The sequence below is a fragment of the Bufo bufo genome, chromosome 1 (assembly GCF_905171765.1).
Source record: "Bufo bufo chromosome 1, aBufBuf1.1, whole genome shotgun sequence".
NCBI lineage: Eukaryota > Metazoa > Chordata > Amphibia > Anura > Bufonidae > Bufo > Bufo bufo.
The window spans coordinates 525,926,342-525,949,942 of NC_053389.1; the positions used below are offsets into that span (position 1 = coordinate 525,926,342).

Consider the following 23,601-nt stretch of genomic DNA (forward strand, 5'->3'; position numbering starts at 1 on the left):
TTCTCAAATCCGACAGTACATTCTAGTATATGGAGACGTTCCCATGGTGATGGGGACGCTCCATGAGCACGGAAGTCGGCAGAAGCGGCAACGGGCACTGACTGGAGCAGCCAGGAAGCCAGGAATCCAAAGGACAGGTAAGAACAACTTTAGGGAAGTGGGATATAACAATAAAAAATAAAAAAAATTCAAGTTATAATAATCGAATTTCGATTTTAACTTAGCACTGCTTTATTCCATATTAAGCTAGAATTAACGAATATGGAATATAGCAGTGCTAAGTTAAAATCGAAATTCGATTATTATAACTTGAATTAATCGCATTGCTATTTCAATAGGAGAGTAGCCTTTAACCGCCTCACGTCCGCCCATAGGATATAAACGTCCTATGGGTGGACGTCTATTTCTGACAGCACGTTTTAAAACGTCCTGTCAGAAATAGCAGCTGCACGCTAATCGTGCAGCTGCTGATCGGGTTGCCCGCTGTCAGTGACAGCAGGGCAACCCTAAGACAAGGCAGGGACAGTGCCCAGGTGTCCCTGCCTTCACGATCGCTGCAGACACAGCGCTCACCGAGCGCTGTGTCTGCAGAGCAGGAAGCGCTGTGCGCTTCCTGTTCCGGCCCGGCGGTCATGTGACCGCCGTGACCGGAGTGTGCAGGAGCTGTGTGAGGTCTCTCAGAGACCTCGATCAGCCCTGCTGTGAGGCTGTACAGCGCAGGATTGCTGCTGTACAGCCTCTATAGGGGTGCATTTGTCCTGTAACTGGGGCTACTATCTCAGCCCCAGTTACAGGAGAAATTAACTGTGAAAAAAAAAAGAAAAAGTGAAGCAAATGTCCCCCAGAGGTCTTGTATGACCTTATGGGGGACGAAAAGTGTAAAAAAAAATAAAAAAAATAAAGGGTTGAAAAAATAAAATAAAATAAAGTTTCACATGTAAAAAAAAAAAAGTTCCCAAGTTAAGAATAAAAAAAAAAATATTAAAATAGAAAAAATAAAGTAAAATAGACATATTTAGTATTGCCGCGTCCGTAAAAACCAGCTCTATAAAAATATCACATGACCTAACCCCTCAGATGAACACCGTAAAAAATAAATAAAAAAAACTGTGTCAAAACAAGCAATTTTTGTCACCTTGCATCACAAAAGGTGCAACACCAAGTGATCAAAAACGCGTATGTCCCACAAAATGGTACCAATAAAACCGTCACCTCATCCCGCAAAAAATGAGCCCCTACATAAGAAAATCTCTCAAAAAATAAAAAAACTATAGCTCTTAGAACATGGAGACACTAAAACATAATTTTTTTGGTTTCAAAAATGCTATTATTGTGTTAAAGTGAAACAAATAAAAAAAAGTATACATATTAGGTATTGCCGCGTCCGTAAAAACCAGCTCTATAAAAATATCACATGACCTAACCCCTCGGGTGAACACCGTAAAAAAAAAAAAAAAAAACTGTCAAAACAAGCAATTTTTGTCACCTTGCATCACAAAAGGTGCAACACCAAGTGATCAAAAACGCGTATGTCCCACAAAATGGTACCAATAAAACAGTCACCTCATCCCGCAAAAAATGAGCCCCTACATAAGAAAATCTCTCCAAAAATAAAAAAACTATAGCTCTCAGAACATGGACACATTAAAACATAATTTTTTGGTTTCAAAAATGCTATTATTGTGTAAAACTTTAATAAATGAGAAAAAGTATACATATTAGGTATCGCCACGTCCGTAACAATCTGCTCTATAAAAATGTCACTTGACTGAACACCTAAGGTGAACGCTGTAAAAATAAATAAATAGAAACTGTGCTAAAACAACCAATTTTTTGGTCACCTTGCCCCATAAAGTGTTATATTGAATGATCAAAAAATCATATGTACCCAAAAATAGCACTAATAAAACTGGCACCTTATCCCCTAGTTTCCAAAATGGGGTCACTTCTTGGGAGTTTCTACTGTAAGGGTGCATCAGGGGGCTTCAAATGGGACATGGCATCTAAAAACCATGTGGAGTTCCTTTCCTTCTGCGCCCTGCCGTGTGCCCATACAGCAGTTTACGACCACATGTGGGGTGTTTCTGTAAACCGCAGAATCTGGGTAATAAATATTGAGTTTTGTTTGGCTGTTAACCATCGATGTGTTAGAGAAAAAAATTGATTAAAATGGAAAATCTGCCAAAAAAGTGAAATTTAAAAATTTGATCTCCATTTTCCTTTAATTCTTGTGGAACGCCTAAAGGGTTAACAAAGTTTGTAAAATCGGTTTTGAATACCTTGAGGGGTGTAGTTTCTACAATGGGGTCATTTATGGGGGTATCCACTATGTAGGCCCCACAAAGTGACTTCAGACCTGAACTGGTCCTTATAAAGTGGGTTTTGGCAATTTTCTTAAAAATTTGAAGAATTGCTTCTAAACTTCTAAGCCTTCTAACGTCCTAAAAAAATAAAATGACATTTCCAAAATGATGCCAACATAAAGTAGACATATGGGGAATGTTAAATAATAAATATTTTATGAGGTATCACTTTCTGTTTTAAAAGCAGAGAAATTGAAATTTAGAAAATTGCGATTTTTTTAGATTTTTGGGTAAATTTGGGATTTTTTCATAAATAAAGGTGAAATATTTTGACTCAAATTTATGACTATCATGAAGTACAATGTGTCACGAGAAAACAATCTCTGAATGACTTGGATAAATAAAGGCGTTCCAAAGTTATTACCACATAAAGTGAGATATGTCCGTTTTGCAAAATTTGGCCTGGTCAGGAAGGGGGCAAAGGGCCCAGATGGGAAGTGGTTAAGTTAAAATCGCAATACGCGATTATTTAAATCGCATATTAATCGCGATAACAAGAATAATGACGAATATTCGATTTCGACGAATATAAAACGTATATTCTATCAAATATTCGCGAATTTCGTCGAAATCGAATATGGCACCTGCTGCTCATCACTAGTAGACATAGACTTTAGTCAAAAGTATGCACTTTTCCTGAAACCCATGGCAGTGAAATAGTTAAATGGTTCAATGTAAAGGTGAGTTCAGATGCAGATTTTGAACATATTTCATAATAAAGATCCACAACAAATCACCTAAATGTGGTCTCAATCATGGCGGAGTGCCATCCCCTCTATGGCTTGTTATATGCATCCAAGGTGATTTTTATTTTATTTTTATAGTTGCATAGATATAATTTGCAATAATAGGAAATCCCACCTTAAAGAGGTTGTTCCACAAAATATTTTCTAAATTTTTTAAACCAGCACCTGGATCTAAATAGCCACTGAGTTATTTAATAAAATGTATCTGTCTAGCACCACCTGCTCTTTTCCTTATCTCTCTGTCCACTTTGTGATGGACACATATGCTCAGTTCCATCCTTCAACTGCCACCAGCTATATCCTCTGTTAGAACCTGTGAGAGTTACAGGGAGAGGGCTGCAGCATACAGGACACACACCCTAAGCTGTGACAGTTACAGGGAGAAAGCTGTAGCTGAAAAGACACACCACCTGAACTGTAACAGTTACAGTGAGAGAGCTGTGGCAGAAAGGACATGCCCCCTGAGAAAGGACATGCCCCTGAGCTGCGATAGAGAGAGAGAGCTGTGGCAGAAAGGACATGCCCCCTGAGAAAGGACATGCCCCTGAGCTGTGATAGAGAGAGAGCTGTGGCAGAAAGGACATGCCCCCTGAGAAAGGACATGCCCCTGAGCTGTGATAGAGAGAGAGCTGTGGCAGAAAGGACATGCCCCCTGAGAAAGGACATGCCCCTGAGCTGTGATAGAGAGAGAGCTGTGGCAGAAAGGACATGCCGCCTGAGAAAGGACATGCCCCTGAGCTGTGATAGAGAGAGAGCTGTGGCAGAAAGGACATGCCCCCTGAGAAAGGACATGCCCCTGAGCTGTGATAGAGAGAGAGCTGTGGCAGAAAGGACATGCCGCCTGAGAAAGGACATGCCCCTGAGCTGTGATAGAGAGAGAGCTGTGGCAGAAAGGACATGCCCCCTGAGAAAGGACATGCCCCTGAGCTGTGATAGAGAGAGAGCTGTGGCAGAAAAGACCCTCCCCTTGAGCTATCAGCTTGATATAAATCTAGCAGATTTCGTGGCATAACCTCTTTAATATTTTAACAAAATCATACTATAAAGTGAGATATACATCTATATATAACTTTACAAGCTAGCAAACAGTTATGCAACTTTGTAAAATGATCTATCAATGCTTTAAATTAACGTAAGACCTCATGATCTCTAAACAGAGGCATAAATGATATTTAATGCATAGAATTGTAAATGCAATATAGAGAGCAAAGTCATTGGATGGACAAATAGGAGACAAGGTTGTATATGAACTCAGAAGTGTCAGTTATTATCAAAGAGAAGATTTTCTAAGAATATAGAAAGGAACCTGAAATAGGGTTTTCTGTACTATGGATCTAAATTATTTTTCGACAAGAGTGGGTTGACTTCTCAGTTCATAATTCGCCACTTTGCGGTAGAAATAAGTTTACATTCCTTAAAATGAAACTAACATAGAATTCTATTCTCCTTGAGGAACAGACAGTGCTTGGCTTCTAGGGTCATCAAATTTATCATTTGTTGTTAGCTGCATAATCATGAAAATCCCGTATGACAGGATCCACAAGAGGATAATAGAGGACACAAGTCCCATCCAGATTGCAGGAGTGAAGAAAGACGTGCAGTCACTTGCATACGAGAACACGTTGTTCTTGATGTTAAATCCTTGAATCTGCAAGACACATTGCATATATCAAATGAGGCATAACCGTAGGATAATTTATAGGGTACGTAAGGTCAGTTTATTCTAATGTGGAAATCAGCATTAAAGGGCTTCTGTCACCCCCCAAAAGTCATTTTTCATTTTTGGGCTAATTAAAATCCTTATAGTGCGATTATTTAATATATAGTGCTCTTACCTTTTTCTGTGGCTTAGTTTCTTTAAAAACCGCACTTTTATAATATGTTAATTACCTCGCTACCAGCAAGTAGGGCGGTTACTTGCTGGTAGCCGCCGCATCCTCCTTTCAAAAAAAAACCCCCTCCTCCTCGTCTGCGCCGTACCTGTCTTCAGTCGGCGCAGGCACACTGAGAGGAGGACGCTCGCTCGGCCGCTCCTTCCTCAGTGCGCCTGCGCCAATGTCGTCACATCTACACCCGGCGCAGGCGCACTGAGGAAGGAGAGCCGAGCGACCGTCCTCCTCTCAGTGCGCCTGCGCCAACTGAAGACCGGTACGGCGCAGGCGTGATATTTGGAACGCAGACAGGGCCAGCCGGAGGAGGAGAGCGCTCGTTGGTTCTGTCAATCAACAGGAGGAGGGGGCATTTTTTTGAAAGGAGGATGCGGCGGCTACCAGCAAGTAACCGCCCTACTTGCTGGTAGCAAGGTAATTAACATATTATAAAAGTGCGGTTTTTGAAGAAACTAAGCCACAGAAAAATGTAAGAGCACTATATATTGAATAATCGCACTATAAGGATTTTAATTAGCCCAAAAATGAAAAATGACTTTTGGGGGCTGACAGAAGCCCTTTAAAAACAGATACAGATATGCAACCAATAGAATCTTCTGAATGACTTCCTGAATACGAATGCCTGTCTTTATACTTGTGTTTGCACCTTTTGGGTGCCTTTTACCCCATTCCTATGTGAAGTGTGATGTACTTTTTTATCATGTGCTCCAGATTGGTTTGCTGTTTTCACCACACATGTCAGTTTGTAAAAGTGGTTTAGTGTTTTGTCAGGATTTAGACAGTTCTCTAATCCAACATGTATACCAGCTGCAAAAAAAGTTATAAATGAGAAAAAGATGCATCACGCAATGTGGTGTAGAAAAACTGTCAGGAAAAAAAGCTAATGGCAGCGATATACTAAATGGTGGGCCAAGTTTATCAAATGGACCACATGCAGTCATACATTTGACGCAAAATATTCGGTATGTCAATATATGGGGCCTACTTCTTTTTTGGTCATGTTTAGGGAAGTGCAAAAAATTATCTGCTGATTCACCTTATTATCAGCCTTTATGTTTTTTTGGTTTCCATATGAGAAAGACAATAAGGCTGGGTTCACATCACGTTTTTGCGCTACAATTAACATATATGTTTGGGAAAAAAAGAATACAAAAGCGTAGTACACTATGCTTCCCCATCCTGCAGAGTCCTGTAAAAAGAAAAAAACATACTTGGAACTCTATGGTGGCGGATGCCTCTGTACGGAATCTGACAGAGGCGTCCATTTAACGTATACGCTCTTGTATGCATAAAATGTAAGACATAAATGTGACGTGAACAAGGCCTAAGACTGCATTTTTCACAGGGGTCTGACTCATTGGCCTCAGCAATGCACTGAAAAGACCAGTGATTGGCCGCAGAGGTCACACGTCAACGTGACCTCACAGCTGCAACTGGGAAGACAGAGCCCCGCTGGGGTAACTGGCGCTGTGGCACAGAATGTGTCAGGTAAGTAATCATCTATTCTTTATTACATGCCAATCCCCTGAATGTAATAACTAGTGATGAGCAAAGTATTTCAAAGTTCGATTCGGCTGCTTTGTCGAATTTTACAAAAAAATCTGAAGCGCATTTCTTTCTAAGTGGTGGGTGCAATGACAGGGAGTGGTGCAATCCCAATTCCCGTCATTGTACCCCTCAGATGCCGCGTTCATACATGATCGCGGCTTCTGATATTAATAATAGAATGTACAATAAAAAAATATAATAATACTTACCTGATCCATTTGCTTGTGACGGACCAGCCTCCATGTTGCTTAAAGGTTTGGCATGAAATCTCGCGCGGCTTGAGATGACGTCATCATGCCGGCTGGTGTGGTGACATCATACGTCATCACGCACGGGATTTCGGCCAAGATCTTCAAGGAAGATGGAGGCGGGCGGCCCATGCGAGCAAATGGATCAGTTATTATTTTTTTTGTTTTTTTTACACTATTTCAGGTTAAATCGATTTACTGCCGCGAAGCACGAGGAAATTCAGCTTCGCGGCAAATCGAATTTATCCTAGAATTTGGATTAAAGTGCACTTCATGGACTTCGATTCTCTCATCACTAGTAATGACCACTTTAACAGGGACATGAACTGAGACAGACTCTGCCCTTATCACCATCGCTCTCAGATAAACAGGCTGCACACCTAAAGTTTCAGTGTCCCATAGCAGTGAACTGTCAGGATAGCGGTCCACAATTCTTAGTGTCCATCAGTGCGGGGGACCGCGGCCCATCTAACAATTCACTGTTATCAGGTGTGAAAGCTGAGGAAACAGCAGAGGCTAAGAGGAAGCAGCAACCAGCACCAAAGTCCCTGAAGGGACCGCTGCAAACATACATAGGCAGTTGTATTTCTCTGAGGATGAGGCAGGTCCTGTTTAGCTGTTATACTGTCTCATGTATTACAGTTTAGCTGAATTAAATGGATTTGTGTCCTTGGAATACCTTAATGTGTTAGTTTGCTTTAAAGGTTGTGCCTTCTGCTAACCTTGTTCCAGTCTATACAGCAAAGCTTACTAGTGAGCAAAAGACTACAGAAGTCAAGTTATCATGACAGCTGTATTGGCAATTGTGAAAGCTTGAATGTTTCAAGATTCCCTTTTTATGTGTTTTAATATTTCAGCTCATTTTAGCTAATATTAAAGGGGTTTTGCAATCACAGACAATGGGAGCATATTGCTGGGATATGCCCCCATTGTCTGATAGGTGCGGGTCCCACCTCTGAGACCTGCAACTACAACGAGAACACAGCGGGCAAAGATGATGCGCATGCGCAGCCATCCTCCATTCATTTCTATGGGGCCGCCGAAAATAGCCGAGCGCTGGCTTGGCTATTTCCGTCGGCCCTATAGAAATGAATGGGACCGGTGGCTGCACAATTGCGGTGCGCTCCCATTCACTTGTATGGGGAGAGCCCTTGGTGTAGGGACCCATACCTATCAGACAAAGGGGGCATATCCTAGTGATATGCCCACATTGTCTGTGATGCGAATACCCCTTTAAGGACTCATTTTGCAGAATGGGTGCAGTTCAATGGGGCCATAAAAGATGCGGACAGCACACTGATGCTCTTTTCCGTGGCCCCCCAAAAAAGATAGAACATGTCCTATTCTTGTCCACAGACAAGAATAGGCATTTCTATTATGGGTCGCCCGTTCCATTCCGCAAATTGTGGAATGCACATGGGCAGCATCCGTGTTTTGCGGATCCGCAATTTGTGGACCACAAAACACAGCGCGGTCGTGTGAATGAACCCTAAAATAAAAGTAAAGTAAATAAACTTCACAGAAACCGCACAACTATTTGTGAACACCAGTTGTGTGAGTCAACAATAAGACTTTTTTGCCTCACAGAATGTAAAGTTGTAACCTGCAAAGAATCCCATATCATTGGAGACCCTGACGCACCATTTTGCTAAAAAAATTGCAACCCAATACTTTTTTATGCAATAATTAAAGGTGTTTTCTGGGATTAAAAAATAAGATTAACAGCAGTAAATGTGATGAAATAAAATAAATTTACCATCGCTGACCTGTTAGATCCCCAAACACTACACTGCTGACGCCCCAGTGGTTCCCAGGAGTAATGGTTATTTAGCACATTTAGTCGCAGGCAATTTTTTTTTATTCTTATGGAAAACCACTTTAAGCTTTATTTATTTAAAACCAATGAAAGGTAAAATCAGCATAATAGAACTACATAAGTGTAAGCATATTAGCTTACACTAATCCAAAGCAAAAATGTGTTTAAGTACATTTTGTGCAGTCCACGTAATCTATTTTATGATTATGTATGATGCTAATACTTTGTGTATTATGTTATCTAAAAGGTACACGAGGTCATGAGTAATGTGTTGTAATGGAGTCATTCGATTTTTTCCATTTGTAACTTTTACTTATAGGGGCCGTGTCACTTCAGCAAGTGGCATTTATCATGTAGATAAAGTTAATACAAGGCACTTACTAATGTATTGTGATTGTCCATATTGCCTCCTTTGCTGGCTTAATTCATTTTCCCCTTACATTATACATAGTTGCCAGGGGTTTCGACCACCCTGCAATCCAGCAGCAGTGGCCGTGCATTTACACTGTAGGAAAAAGTGGTGGCCTCTCTGGAGGCTAGGGCTATGGAAGCATGCATAGCCACGCATGCGCAGCAGCTCCCGTCCTGGCCACCTCGTATCTGCGCTGGCCATAACCATGGAAATAAGCAGTGTATAAAGTGATGGAAAAATTAATCCAGCCAACAAAGGAGGCAATATGGACAATCACAATACATAAGTATTAACTTTCTCTACATGATAAATGCCATTTGCTAAAGTGACAAAACCCCTTTAACTATTTTGCTTTGGAGCTTCGAATGATAACATATAGGGAAGGGACAGTAAATAGGTTGATATAGTTGTTACTTTTATATCATCATTATAGCTGAAATTATTTAAGGGGATATAGAAGCTACTATAAAATGGACACTATTCTAAATTGACAATATCTAATCAAATATAAGTTAGTGAGACCAATTTAGAGTCAGTTTGGGTTACCTTGCAGCTTGATAATCATAAGGTAACTCGTGTAGGTGTGATATATAGACCACCTGGCCAAGTCAAAGAATTAGATGATCTACTAGTTGAGGGAATAGCTAAAATGACATTGAAAGGAGAAGTTATCATTATGGGAGACTTTAATCTTCCTGATGTAAACTGGAAATCCAAAATAGCCAGTTCTGCCAGTAGTACAGATATTCTAAATTCCCTACTGGGATTATCTCTACAGCAAGTAGTTGAGGAGCCAACCCGGAAAGAGGCCATTTTAGATTTAGTATTCACAAATGGGAATTTGGTATCTGATATTACTGTAGGGGAAAGCTTGGGATCTAGTGATTACCAGTCAGTGTGGTTTACTATAAATACAGTGACTGAGTCACACCACAGAACAACAAAAGTTTTAGATTTTAGAAAAACTGACTTTTCTAAAATTAGATTAGTGTTATACGAGTCCCTATCAGATTGGAACAGTTTCAATAGAGTCCAGGAGAAATGGGACTACTTAAAAGTGGCTCTATTGAAGGCAACAGATAATTGCATTAGGCTGGTCAGTAAAAGCAAAAAAAGGAAGAGACCACTGTGGTACTCAGCAGAAGTGGCCAAAATCATTAAAAACAAAAAGATATCATTTAATAATTATAAAAAATAAATAAATGAGGATGACAGGGAAATTTATAAGTTTAGGCAGAGAGAGGCCAAACAAGTTATAAGAGCTTCTAAAGCACAGGCAGAAGAGAAAATAGCTCAGTCAGGGAAAAAAGTCGATAAGGCATTCTTCAGATACATAAATGAAAAAAGGAAACTAAAACAAGGAATTAACAAATTAGAAACAAAAGAAGGAAGGTATATGGAAGAAGATAAAGAACTAGCTGACTGCCTCAATAAATACTTCTGTTCAGTTTTTACAAAGGAAAATGAAGGAAAAGGACCTCAGTTAGGAAGGTAGACTAATGAATCTTTTGATGCATGTTATTCTTTACAGAGGAAGAGGTTCTAAGTCAGCTGTCTAAAATTAATACAAATAAGTCACAGGGGCCTGATGGGATACACCCAAAGCTATTAAAAGAGCTTAGCGGTGAACTAGCAAAACCATTAACAGATTTATTTAAAGGGTTTCTACCACCAGAAATACTGTTATGTAGCTGACTGACATTAGCGATGCGCTAATGTCAGCACTACATAACAGTATGTTTTTTACATTTCTCCCTGCAGCGGTTCTGATAAAATAAGCACTTTTATAATATGCTAATGAGCTTCTAGGTGCTATGTGGGCGTAAAATCAGCACCTAGAGGCTCCGTCTACTCACTCTTTATCCTGCCCAGGTCCCCTGTTCTGCCCGCCCTACTCCTCTTGATTGATGTCACGGTTCGCAGCATCACTGAGGTGCAGTGAGTGAATGATGCGCTCCTGGTGCTGAACTTCTCACTGCGCCTGCGTCGACTATGTCACAGTGAGGAAGCCGGCATCAGGAGAGCGGCCTTCACTCACTGCCCCGAATACAGAAGTGTGAACGGCGCAGGCACGGGATTTCGTCAGCGATGCTGCGAACCGTGACATCAATCAAGAGGAGCAGGGCAGGCAGAACAGGGGACCTGGGATTGTGAAACATCTAAAATCTCATGGATTGAAAGATGAAAAACAGCATGGGTTTACTTCAGGGAGATCATGTCAAACTAATCTTATTGATTTTGGTGATTGGGTGACTAAAATAGATAGCGGAGGTGCAGTAGACATCGCTTATCTAGACTTTAGTAAGGCTTTTGATACTGTCCCACATAGAAGGCTAATCAATAAACTGCAGTCTTTGTGCTTGGACTCCCATATTGTTGAATGGATTAGGCAGTGGCTGAGGGACAGACAACAGAGGGTTGTAGTCAATGGAGTATATTCAGACCATGGTCTTGTTACCAGTGGGGTACCTCAGGGATCTGTTCCGGGACCCATATTGTTTAATATCTTTATCAGCGAAATTGCAGAAGGCCTCGATGGTAAGGTGTGTCTTTTTGCTGATGACACAAAGATTTGTAACAGGGTTGATGTTCCTGGAGGGATACACCAAATGGAAAAGGACTTAGGAAAACTAGAAGAATGGTCAAAAATCTGGCAATTAAAATTCAGTATCTGAGGAAAGGGATTTAGGGGTCATTATTTCAGAAGACTTAAAGGTAGGCAGACAATGTCATAGAGCAGCAGGAAATGCTAGCAGAATGCTTGGGTGTATAGGGAGAGGCATTACCAGTAGAAAGAGGGAGGTGCTCATGCAGCTCTACAGAGCACTAGTGAGACCTCATCTGGAGTATTGTGCTCAGTACTGGAGACCATATCTCCAGAAGGATATTGATACTTTGGAGAGAGTTCAGAGAAGAGCTACTAAACTAGTACATGGATTGCAGGACAAAACTTACCAGGAAAGATTAAAGGACCTTAACATGTATAGCTTGGAAGAAAGACGAGACAGAGGGGATATGATAGAAACTTTTAAATACATAAAGGGAATCAACAAGGTAAAAGAGGAGAAAATATTTAAAAGAAGAAAAACTGCTACAAGAGGACATAGTTTTAAATTAGAGGGGCAAAGGTTTGAAAGTAATATCAGGAAGTATTACTTTACTGAGAGAGTAGTGGATGCATGGAATAGCTTTCCTGCAGAAGTGGTAGCTGCAAATACAGTGAATGAGTTTAAGCATGCATGGGATAGGCATAAGGCCATCCTTCATATAAAATAGGGCCAGGGGCTATTCATAGTATTCAGTATATTGGGCAGACTAGATGGGCCAAATGGTTCTTATCTGTCGACACATTCTATGTTTCTATGTAATTATTATTGAGGTACAGTATAAAGGTTGCATTTAAAAGACAACCATTTGGATATTGGCAAAATAAAAAAATGACATTATGAATGGTAACATTTACTGCACAATGTGTTAGTGTAATTTATGCATTTATTTCATTTTCTTTGGGAAAGCACATAAACTAATGCAGCACCCATGCTTTGCTAACATGGTTATTAATATCTCCCATAAAGATGTATAGTTTGTTCACTGCTTACCTTAAAGGGGTTGTCCAACTTATTTACTTATTTTACTAAAGTACCAGGAGCATGTCTAATAATAAAAAAGTTCCCATCCTCTATTGGGCTCCAATACAATGGCACCACTCTCATCTTTCACGTGCTGCAGTCAGTGATGTATTGTTTGGTTGCAGGGGTGACTTCCATAAACCACTGCAGTCAATCAATGGCCTCAGCTGTCTTTTTTCATAAACTGCTGAGGCCAGTTATTGGCTGCAGCCGTACATTCAATGCCAACTCTGTAACCAAACAATACATTGCTTACAGGATGACAGGGTGGCAGCGCTCAGGAATAAAGTTTTTTTTAAATTATTTTATATGGTCTCCAACACTTATTAAGTGAAAAAAAACTTGGGCAAACCCTTTAATCATTTCTTATTTGTCTGATTTTTTTTCTTAATAAATATTTATTAATGTGAATATACAGTCACAATGCATTTTTGTGATGAACAAGAATAAACATTAAGTGTAACACCAATGACAGATAAGTGGTACTGTGCTGGTAAAATATACAGTATTTTCATGTATATTAAATTTGTACTTACCTGAAACTCAGAAATGAATATTTCCCATGCTTTTGCCGCATCATTGGTAGGAACTAGTGTCTCCCCATACAAAGAACTTGTCCCTACTTGCTGGCAATGATAAGAGTACTCTGCAGGTGTTGAGGCATAAGTTGTCCTAAATGAAGCATTTCTCAGAATATCTTGATTGGGAATTAACATCACAGACTCTAACTTAAACCAGTTCCTGGCAGAGCCAGCGTAGAACATATTCGTCATGTAAAATCTAAAAAAGAAAGAAAAAATTATTATGTAGCCTGGACTTGTGAGGAACTTTTTGCTGTGTGTTTTGGGTCATTGTCATGCTGAAATGTCCACTGGTGCCCAAGGCCAAGTTTCTCTGCCTGATGTTGTCGTTGAGAATCCTCATGTATTGCTCTTTTTTCATGGTGCCGTTTACTGTGATTAGGTTCCCTGGTCCATTGGCTGAAAAACACCCCCAAAGCATTAGGTTCCCACCACCATGTTTGACAGTGGGGATGGTGTTTGGGTTGAAGGCTTCTCCTTTTTTACGCCAAATGAAGGAAACATCATTGTGACCAAACAATAAAATTTTTGTTTCATCTGACCATAACACAGAAGACCAAAAGTTGTCTTCTTTCTCCAGATGAGCTTTTGCAAAGGCCAAGCAAGCTTTTCTGTGCCTTATCTGGAGAAATGGAACCCAGCAGTATGCAGTGTCCGTTGGATTGTCTGCCTTGAGACATTGCCACCAGCAGAGCCTAGATTCCCCAGGATGGCCTTGGTGGTGATCCTTGGATTCTTTTTCACCTCTCTAACTATTCTCCTGGCCAGCACAGTGAAAATAGCCTAACATAGTTGTTTGTAACTAAAGAGCCTGTTGGTATTTCATTCTACCTGTGCTTTGGGCAAAATTAAGCTCCTGACCGGTTCCCCCTAAAGTAATTAAAGGGTATTCCCATTGAGTTAAATGGTCCTCATGCAACTAAATAACAAAAATCTATGACAGCTCTGAACTGCTGTAGATTTCAATTTGGTGCACGGACTGTCAGATGAGGCATGACAATGCCTGTGCCTTGTCATCAATTAAATATCTGGTCCCATGGTGCATCAAGACCAGCGTGTGCTATGCCTTGATAAATCAGGGCCATACTGTATCTGCATTCTAAGAAGAGGGAATGGACTGTTTGTGGCTGACATGGCAGTCCTTAATTTCCTTGCTATCTGCTGTTGGAAGGAATGGATTAAATTGTCGGATGATGTTGATACAATGTGACCAGCTTCAAAATTGAGTTTTTATTAAAACATTGCATTTTAAGCAAGGAAAATTAATAAACGAGAATGTTGATTTTCTCAACAGAAATGTAACTCATTATACAGTATATAAGGCTTTGAATCAGATCCTTTCTATTCCATTAACACTATTGTTAGTTACCCTACAGTGTTAATTCAGTCTATGGAAATGCATAAGTAAAGCGCTCTGTTATGGCCGATCAAAAAAATTTATCATAAAGTTTTAACGTTTTTTTTTACTTTTTCTCATTTCAACCCCAGCCTGCTGTACTTGTAGAAAAAAACATGCTTACCTGCTCCCTGCTGCTCCATTCTTGTTCCCATCAGTGGTCCTTCAGTCCCCATATGTAAACTGATGGACAGGGTCATATGCACCGCTTCAGCAAATGACTGGTCTCAGCAGTGACATGTGCCGAAGTGGCATGTCACTGTTGGATCATGTGCCTTTGGGGAGATGTCACCACTGTGGCCAGTAATTGGCTGCAGTGGTGCACATGACCCTGTCTATTCTGAAGTTTACAGACTGGGACCAGAACAGGAGATAGGGAGCCGAAATGGAGTGGCAAGGAGCAGGTGAGTATGTTTTTTTCCACAGGTCTAGCAAGCTTATGCTTATGGATTGGACAATCCCTTTAAGGCTTGAATTACACATGCAGTTTTTTGAGCCAAAGTCAGCAATGGGTCGAGTAGGAAGGACAAGTATTTTCCTGTCCTCTAGAATCAACTCCTGGCTTTGGTTCGCAAAACTTGACCATTTCCTGACACGGATTTTGTGTGGCAGGTACTACATTGTAAAGGGTGGATTTGAATATCTCTAGCATGCTTAATCCAGGCTGAATTTTTCTGCTACGTGTGAATAGGCTTTCAAAAACCTCATTCACCTATATTGTACTGTACTATGTTCCAGATTTTTGATGTAGAACATCTATAACAAATCCTCTACATCTGAATGTGTTTCAAAGTGGATGCCTAGACTTTTCATTTAAGAATTATGTTATTAAATGGAGTAAAAAATGTGGTGGAACAGAGCTTATAACATTGAAGTCGTAAGATAATATGGAAAGGTGAAATATTCCTTTACAATTTAGGTCCTGGCTTACCTTACTTCTAGGGTGCGGAGTTCTTCATTCATCAATGAATATACTATTGACAGGCTAAAATTACAATATAATGTTATTTCAAAAAATGTTCAGCAATAAAGCTGCATGTAGCATATAACAGAGAGACTATGGAACAAGTTTATTATGCTGCTGTGCCATGTAGAATTACTTAATGGTTTTGACCTTTTTGGTACATTTTCCCTTTTTTTCTGTATGATTATAATCAAAAATGTCCCACTGCAAATAAAATGTTATGCTTATGTCCTTAGGTCAAAGAATGCCTAGTGTGCAACTTCAGTTATATATATTATATATATATATATATATATATATATATATATATATATATACAGTGGCAAGAAAAAGTATGTGAACCCTTTGGAATTATATGGATTGCTGCACAAATTGGTCATAAAATGTGATCTGATCTTCATCTAGGTCACAACAATAGACAATCACAGTCTGCCTAAACTAATAACACACAAAGAATTAAATGTTACCATGTTTTTATTGAACACACCATGTAAACATTCACAGTGCAGGTGGAAAAAGTATGTGAACCCCTAGACTAATGACATCTCCAAGAGCTAATTGGAGTGAGGTGTCAGCCAACTGGAGTCCAATCAATGAGATGAGATTGGAGGTACAGCTGCCCTGCCCTATAAAACACACACACCAGTTCTGGGTTTGCTTTTCACAAGAAACATTGCCTGATGTGAATGATGCCTCACACAAAAGAGCTCTTAGAAGACCTACGATTAAGAATTGTTGACTTGCATAAAGCTGGAAAGGGTTATAAAAGTATCTCCAAAAGCCTTGCTGTTCATCAGTCCACAGTAAGACAAATTGTCTATAAATGGAGAAAGTTCCGCACTGCTGCTACTCTCCCTAGGAGTGGCCGTCCTGTAAAGATGACTGCAAGAGCACAGCGCAGACTGCTCAATGATGTGAAGAAGAATCCTAGAGTGTCAGCTAAAGACTTACAAAAGTCTCTGGCATATGCTAAAATATTCTGTGGACAGATGAAACTAGAGTTGAGTTGTTTGGAAGAAACACACAACACTATGTGTGGAGAAAAAGAGGCACAGCGCACCAACATCAAAACCTCATCCCAACTGTGAAGTATGGTGGTGGGGGCATCATGGTTTGGGGCTGCTTTGCTGTGTCAGGGCCTGGACGGATTGCTATTATCGAAGGAAAAATGAATTCCCAAGTTCATCAAGACATTTTGCAGGAGAACTTAATGCCATCTGTCCCCCAGCTGAAGCTCAACATAAGATGGGTGTTGCAACAGGACAACGACCCAAAGCATAGAAGTAAATCAACAACAGAATGGCTTAAACAGAAGAAAATACGCCTTATGGAGTGGCCCAGTCAGAGTCCTGACCTCAACCCGATTGATATGCTGTGGCATGACCTCAAGAAAGCGATTCACACCAGACATCCCAAGAATATTGCTGAACTGAAACAGTTCTGTAAAGAGGAATGGTCAAGAATTACTCCTGACCGTTGTGCACGTCTGATCTGCAACTACAGGAAACGTTTGAAGTTATTGCTGCCAAAGGAGGTTCAACCAGTTATTAAATCCAAGGGTTCACATACTTTTTCCACCTGCACTATGAATGTTTACATGGTGTGTTCAATAAAAACATGGTAACATTTAATTCTTTGTGTGTTATTAGTTTAAGCAGACTGTGATTGTCTATTGTTGTGACCTAGATGAAGATCAGATAACATTTTATGACCAATTTGTGCAGAAATCCATATCATTCCAAATTCACATACTTTTTCTTGCAACTGTGTATATATATATATATATATATATATATATATATATATATATATATATATAACACTATCTGTCCTCTGCTAGATTTTGACAAGTTTCATAGCATATTAGCAAATATACTCTAACATAAAGTCACAGTGTACAATATTAACAAGGATATTAGAGTATTCTGCCTGTCATATTCAAAGTATTGTTGATGAATGAAAACCACAAATGTCCTTAGGACAGATTGTCAATATTGTCAATCCAAAAAACCCTATAAAAGGAGCAGGTACCTTCCTGTTCAACCAAGGCAACTAGTTTTAGTTCACCTGAGTATAATGCTGCCTTTCTTTTCTTGATCCATGGCTCCGTTGCCAAGATATCTCCTTTTTTATAACATGCAAATTAGGCCTTTGATGTAATGAGGGCATCACCAATGTTCTTGTTGCAACCAAGCTCCACTTCTTTCAGTTGTCAGCCTCTCCCTTGTTGCTTTGGTTGACATGGACAGGCAGTTTCAATGTAATCTCACATGCCCCTATCTTCCCAATCATTCACATATTGGCTCCCGTGCAGTGCAGCCTGGTGCAGTACAGTCCAATAAGTGAACGATTGGCATATATACAGGAAAACAGGGCCAGGCAAGATTATGTCATTACTGCCTGGCCCTGTCAATCAAAGCAGCAAGAGAGGGACCACCAAAAAGAACGAAAACAACGGTGATGCCCTTGTTGCATCAAATGTATCATTTGCATAATGAGATAAAAGGTGATATCTCAGCAACAAAAAAATAAAGCTGAATTATACTTTGGTGAACTTCAGCTATCTGTCAAAGGCCTTGATTTCATAGAGAAGTCGCTCCTGATAGACCCCCTTTAAGTTGGTGTCAAACGGCAAGTCACTATTCTAGTTTAATACAGAACAGAGTAAAATATTTCATGTGTCACTGTTTAAAGTTTCCAGGCATCCATTTAGTTTTTTAGGCCTGTTTCACACTAACGGTAAAAGAGATCGGGCAGGCGGTTCCAGTCGGGAACAGCCTGTCTGATCCGTCCTACCCGGGCACAGCCGGCAATCCGGCCCTATTGACTATGATGGGGTCCTTCGGAGATCCAGCCACAACCCGGCAAATATGCTGAGGAGCAGCTGTACAAAAACTGCTATGTGCAGCGGTATTTGTCTGGTGGCTTCTCGGCCTATTTGTGAAACAGCCCTTATCGTTGTTGTAACGTAAATGAATCAGTTTATCTGTGCCATAAATAGGTAGTCTAAAATGCTTATACTTACGTTGTATTTGTATCAGAGCATTCCGATAAACCGGTGTTTGCCGAGGGTTCTTCAAATGTAACATTTGTCAAATCAAGTTGCAGGGAATTGTTAACTGTGATGACAAATTTATTTGCATAAAGCAAGATACAAGTGACGTCTGACCCATTTGTCACATTTAGTGGAGAATAAGAAATTGAGGTATCCGTTGCAAGAAGCTCTCGTCCCTTTTTATAAACTGTGTCGAAAGTTTTAACATCCTATGATAAAATAATACACATTTTAAATCAGTTCTTCAAATCACTGGCAACAACCTGACATACGTGTACAAGCCCATGTAGCACATAAACATTTTTGCTTTACTTTTGAGCTCAGTGCATCTAAAAAGTACTGTTATTTATCCAAAGTTTTTTTTGTTTGTTCAAGAAACTATTGGAAATTTAAATAAGGCAAGGAGATGAGGAGACAGTATGTTGTGGAGAGATTTGGAGAAATCCTCTGGATAGGCTATCACTATCTGATTGGCAGACAAGGCTGTAAAGCCCCTGTAATAGCAGGAAGAAATGAGCATTATTAAAGGCACACTACTATTAAGTTTTTTCTCACATATTAAAGGGGTTATCGAGGAAATTATATTGATGAATTAATCTCTGGACTGGTCATCAATATCACATTGGTGGGGGTCCGACTCCTGGCACCTCTGCAAATCAGCTGTTTCGGAAAGCATTGTACATTACATAGAGGCTGTACTTGGTATTTCAGCTCTGCCCCATAGACTTGAATAGTGCTGAGCTACAACTAGGCCATGTTACCAATGTACATTGATGTCACAAGGCCTAGAAAGAGGCCGTGGCACTCTTTTAACAGCTAATTGATATTGATGACCTATTCTGAGGATAGGTCATCAATATCTTTTCCCAGATAACTTTAAAGAGGACCTTTCACTAGAATAGAAAATCTAAACTAAGTATACAGACATGGAGAGCAGCGCCCAGGGATCTCCCTGCACTTACTGTTATCCCTGGGCGCCGCTCCGTTCTCCTGGTATAGCCTCGGGTATCTTCATATGTTCGGCTCCACCCAGGGGAACCTGCCGGCGTCTCCCATGCTGTAGCGCTGGCCAATCTCAGCGCTCAGCTCATAGCCTGAGAGTTTTTTTGTCTCTCAGGCTATGAGCTGAGTGCTGCGATTGGCCAGCGCTACAGCCTGGGAGAAAGAGACGCCGGCAGGCTCAACTGGGTGGAGCCGAACATATGAAGATACCGGAGGCTATACCGAAGAACGGAGCGGCGCCCAGGTATAACAGTAAGTGCAGGGAGATCCCTGGGCGCCGCTCTCCATGTCTGTATGCTTAGTTTAGATTTTCTATTCTAGTGAAAGGTCCTCTTTAACAGTCTATATGTGAATATTCAATGTCATTTTACCATTCACTCAGACCAGAGAGGGAAGGGGGATGAATGACTCAAATAGAGCATCACACATTACACTGATAAGTGCAAGTCCCTTATCAAGAGAACAATATAGCTGTCATACTATCTTCTTAACTCTACACATACTATTATCATTAAATCAAACTACAGCTGCAGGCCAGCAAATTAGAGTTGTATGCAATGTTGCAGATTGCAGTTAAAAATTAAGAGAGTGGAAGTATATAGGAAAGCTTCTAATTATTTTTTATCCATTCCTTGCAGTGACTTCAAAAACGACATTCAAATGTAATAAAATGGCCCATGTAGCCTGACAGGTTAAAACTGCTGAGGAAAAACTGAAAGATTTGGATGCTGATTGCTATTTCATATAGCAATTATTCTAACTGCTCATTGAACTGCAATGATTTAAATAATTTATAACATTTTATTGTAGGACACAATAACATTAGGAATTTTCAGAATAAAAGTTATGTTTTAAAGTAGATATAAAACGTTAATAAATATCTAACTAAAAATAGGAAAAATATAATCTCAAAATACATTATTTCTTAGATACAGGGCCTGAGACAACAACCACAAAAACAGTAAAGAGGTATCAAGAGGTAGGTTAATCAAATAGGGCAGGGCATGGGGAAGAAGGAGAATACTTTCCCTGATACCGAAGACTAATACCTGTTCACGGAGTAACAACTTGATGGTGGATGTGACCTGCATCTGCCATCATATACATCGTATCACAGAGCAATACAATATTACTATTGCAAGCAAAATGGGTAAGTACAGTGTCCAGTTCAATTATATCACAGATCCCACTATATTAAGACTTAACTTTTAATAGACAAAAACATCTCAAAACAAACAATCCATTGGGGGATACTAACTCAGATTGCCCACCATGTAGACCAAAAATAATGGTAGGGCCTAAGTGGAGTATAGGAAAGGGGGGAAGGGGAGGCAAAGGTCAGAAAATATGGGCAACCTCTCCCTACAATATCACTTAGACCCCTATCTTTTCTGACATGCCTCCCCTTCCCCCTTTTCCTATACACTACTTGTGCCCTACCATTTTTTTCCTCCCATTATATACATGGTGTGTTATCTGAGTTAATATTCCCCAATAAATTGTCTGTTTTGAAATATTTTTAATTGTCTATTAACCTCTTCACGACATCTGAGGTATATGTATGTCAGATGTCAGGTCTTTAAAGATGGCGTCCGCTCCGGAGCGGCTAATGTCTCTTTTTTTTCATGCATATTCCATAAGCCCCCTGATGTGGTCCTTGTGTTTGATTACTTAAAGCGATTGGGTGATTGAACGTAATGCGACCAGTGAATGATCTGGTCGAATGATGTCATCATAAGTGAGGACCCTACCTAAGGTTTGGTTACCTCTCATTGATGCCAAATAACAGCATTGTACTTTGATATATGTCCCCTGAGGAACCCGAAAATCAATCAGGGTGAAACGCGTTGGGACACTGGCACCTGATTGCATACTGATATATGTAGTGCTTCTGGTGCCGTACGTGTATATACATCTCAATTATACACTGATATGTACAAATGTGAACGGCGACTCATGATGTGTTGACGCCGCACATTGATTCTGGTGTGTGGAGTCTATACAGTGATATCGTCCATTTGATGATGCGCGATCACAGATAGCCATACCTCTGGCCGCCTGTGCATCCTTTATGACATACTTTTTGTTGGCAACTTTCCACCCACGCTACTGAGCATCCACGAGTGTGGTTGGCCTGTTGCCTTATATACTGATTATCTATACTCGTTTTTTTGTTTTGTGTGCCTAGAGTAGACCGCACAGTAGGGATCCACCAGGATTACAGGGTCTATTTAGGTTTTACAAGGAGGTTCCAGAACACGGGATCGTCCTTATCAGGGCGGCTATTCCGTTCTTAGGCAGGGCTATTTAGCCCAGGGCCAGGAATAGGGACAGATCAGACTCCATTTCTGTCCATCCCGTCCATCTCTGACCCGTGTTCTTTGGACGATTACAAGTATCATCTTTCATGTCATCAAGGATATATCTTCTTACTGTTCTATTCTATTTATGTTTGTGGGAGTTTTTGTTATTTTATGTCTAAATTAGATTAAAGGCTACGTTTTAAACAGGTCGTTCCCTGTGATTATAATGTCCGCTCTTGGTTATAATGCCAATCACTGACGTTGAACCCCTCTGATGCTGTGTTCAAATATGACCACAGCATCTGAGAATTCGGAAGCAAGCGCTTCATGGGCAGGAACGCCTCTCCCTGACTTAGATCAGGGAAGGCATTTCTTGAAAGTAATGAGTCTGAGCCTGTACTAGGCTTCCAGGCTCATTACTTGTATGTTAAAATTCAGGCCAGCAGGAGGCAGCACTGAATTATAATATAGCTATTTCTGTATAGGATAATGGCGAAAATACCCTATTGCAATCTGATGATTGCATGCTGTGGTCCATTTGAGAACCTAAAAAAGTAAGAAAAAAAAGGATTAAAAATAAAAAATATATAAAACTTCAAATCACCTCCCTTTTACCCAAAATAAAAATACTTAAACAATGAAAAAAATCAACATCATTGGCATAGCCCCGTGCGAAAATGGCTGTACAATTAAAATATAAAAATATCATCCCATACAGTGAAAGGCATAGCGTGAAAAAAAAATGGCCAATTCACAGTTTTTTCATCCCTTTACCTCCCCAAAAAAGTCATAAAAAATGATCAAATACACCCCCCAAAATTGTATAAAAAAACAACAGATTTTCCCGCAAAAAATAAGCCCTCACATTATTCTATAGACATAATTATAAAACAGTTATGGGGGTCAGAATATGATGATGACAAGAAAAAATAAAAAAATTTCAAAAGTATTTATTTTTTTCAGTATGAAAACCCACAAGAAAAAAGTATACAGGGAGTGCAGAATTATTAGGCAAATGAGTATTTTGACCACATCATCCTCTTTATGCATGTTGTCTTACTCCAAGCTGTATAGGCTCGAAAGCCTACTACCAATTAAGCATATTAGGTGATGTGCATCTCTGTAATGAGAAGGGGTGTGGTCTAATGACATCAACACCCTATATCAGGTGTGCATAATTATTAGGCAACTTCCTTTCCTTTGGCAAAATGGGTCAAAAGAAGGACTTGACAGGCTCAGAAAAGTCAAAAATAGTGAGATATCTTGCAGAGGGATGCAGCACTCTTAAAATTGCAAAGCTTCTGAAGCGTGATCATCGAACAATCAAGCGTTTCATTCAAAATAGTCAACAGGGTCGCAAGAAGCGTGTGGAAAAACCAAGGCGCAAAATAACTGCCCATGAACTGAGAAAAGTCAAGCGTGCAGCTGCCAAGATGCCACTTGCCACCAGTTTGGCCATATTTCAGAGCTGCAACATCACTGGAGTGCCCAAAAGTACAAGGTGTGCAATACTCAGAGACATGGCCAAGGTAAGAAAGGCTGAAAGACGACCACCACTGAACAAGACACACAGGCTGAAACGTCAAGACTGGGCCAAGAAATATCTCAAGACTGATGAAATGAGAGTGAGTCTTGATGGGCCAAATGGA

The 23,601-nt window shown here is 40.1% G+C and overlaps 1 protein-coding gene and 1 long non-coding RNA gene across 2 annotated transcripts in view; one reads left to right on the forward strand and one right to left on the reverse strand.

Moving 5' to 3' along the window:
• The window catches only part of LOC120981933, a 159,843-nt gene extending 152,346 nt beyond the window's left edge, over nt 1–7,497 (forward strand). Inside the window, exons 2-3 of the long non-coding RNA XR_005774814.1 lie at nt 6,344–6,486; nt 6,979–7,497. This is a non-coding gene — a long non-coding RNA (uncharacterized LOC120981933). The remainder of the gene's footprint in view (nt 1–6,343; nt 6,487–6,978) is intronic.
• The window catches only part of LOC120981927 (V-type proton ATPase subunit S1-like), a 122,697-nt gene continuing 103,353 nt past the window's right edge, over nt 4,258–23,601 (reverse strand). The window contains exons 7-10 of the mRNA XM_040411730.1: nt 18,618–18,856; nt 15,560–15,613; nt 13,188–13,431; nt 4,258–4,757 (exon numbers count right to left, since the gene is read on the reverse strand). Coding sequence (XP_040267664.1) covers nt 4,548–4,757; nt 13,188–13,431; nt 15,560–15,613; nt 18,618–18,856 — 747 coding nt within the window. The 3' untranslated portion in view covers nt 4,258–4,547. The remainder of the gene's footprint in view (nt 4,758–13,187; nt 13,432–15,559; nt 15,614–18,617; nt 18,857–23,601) is intronic.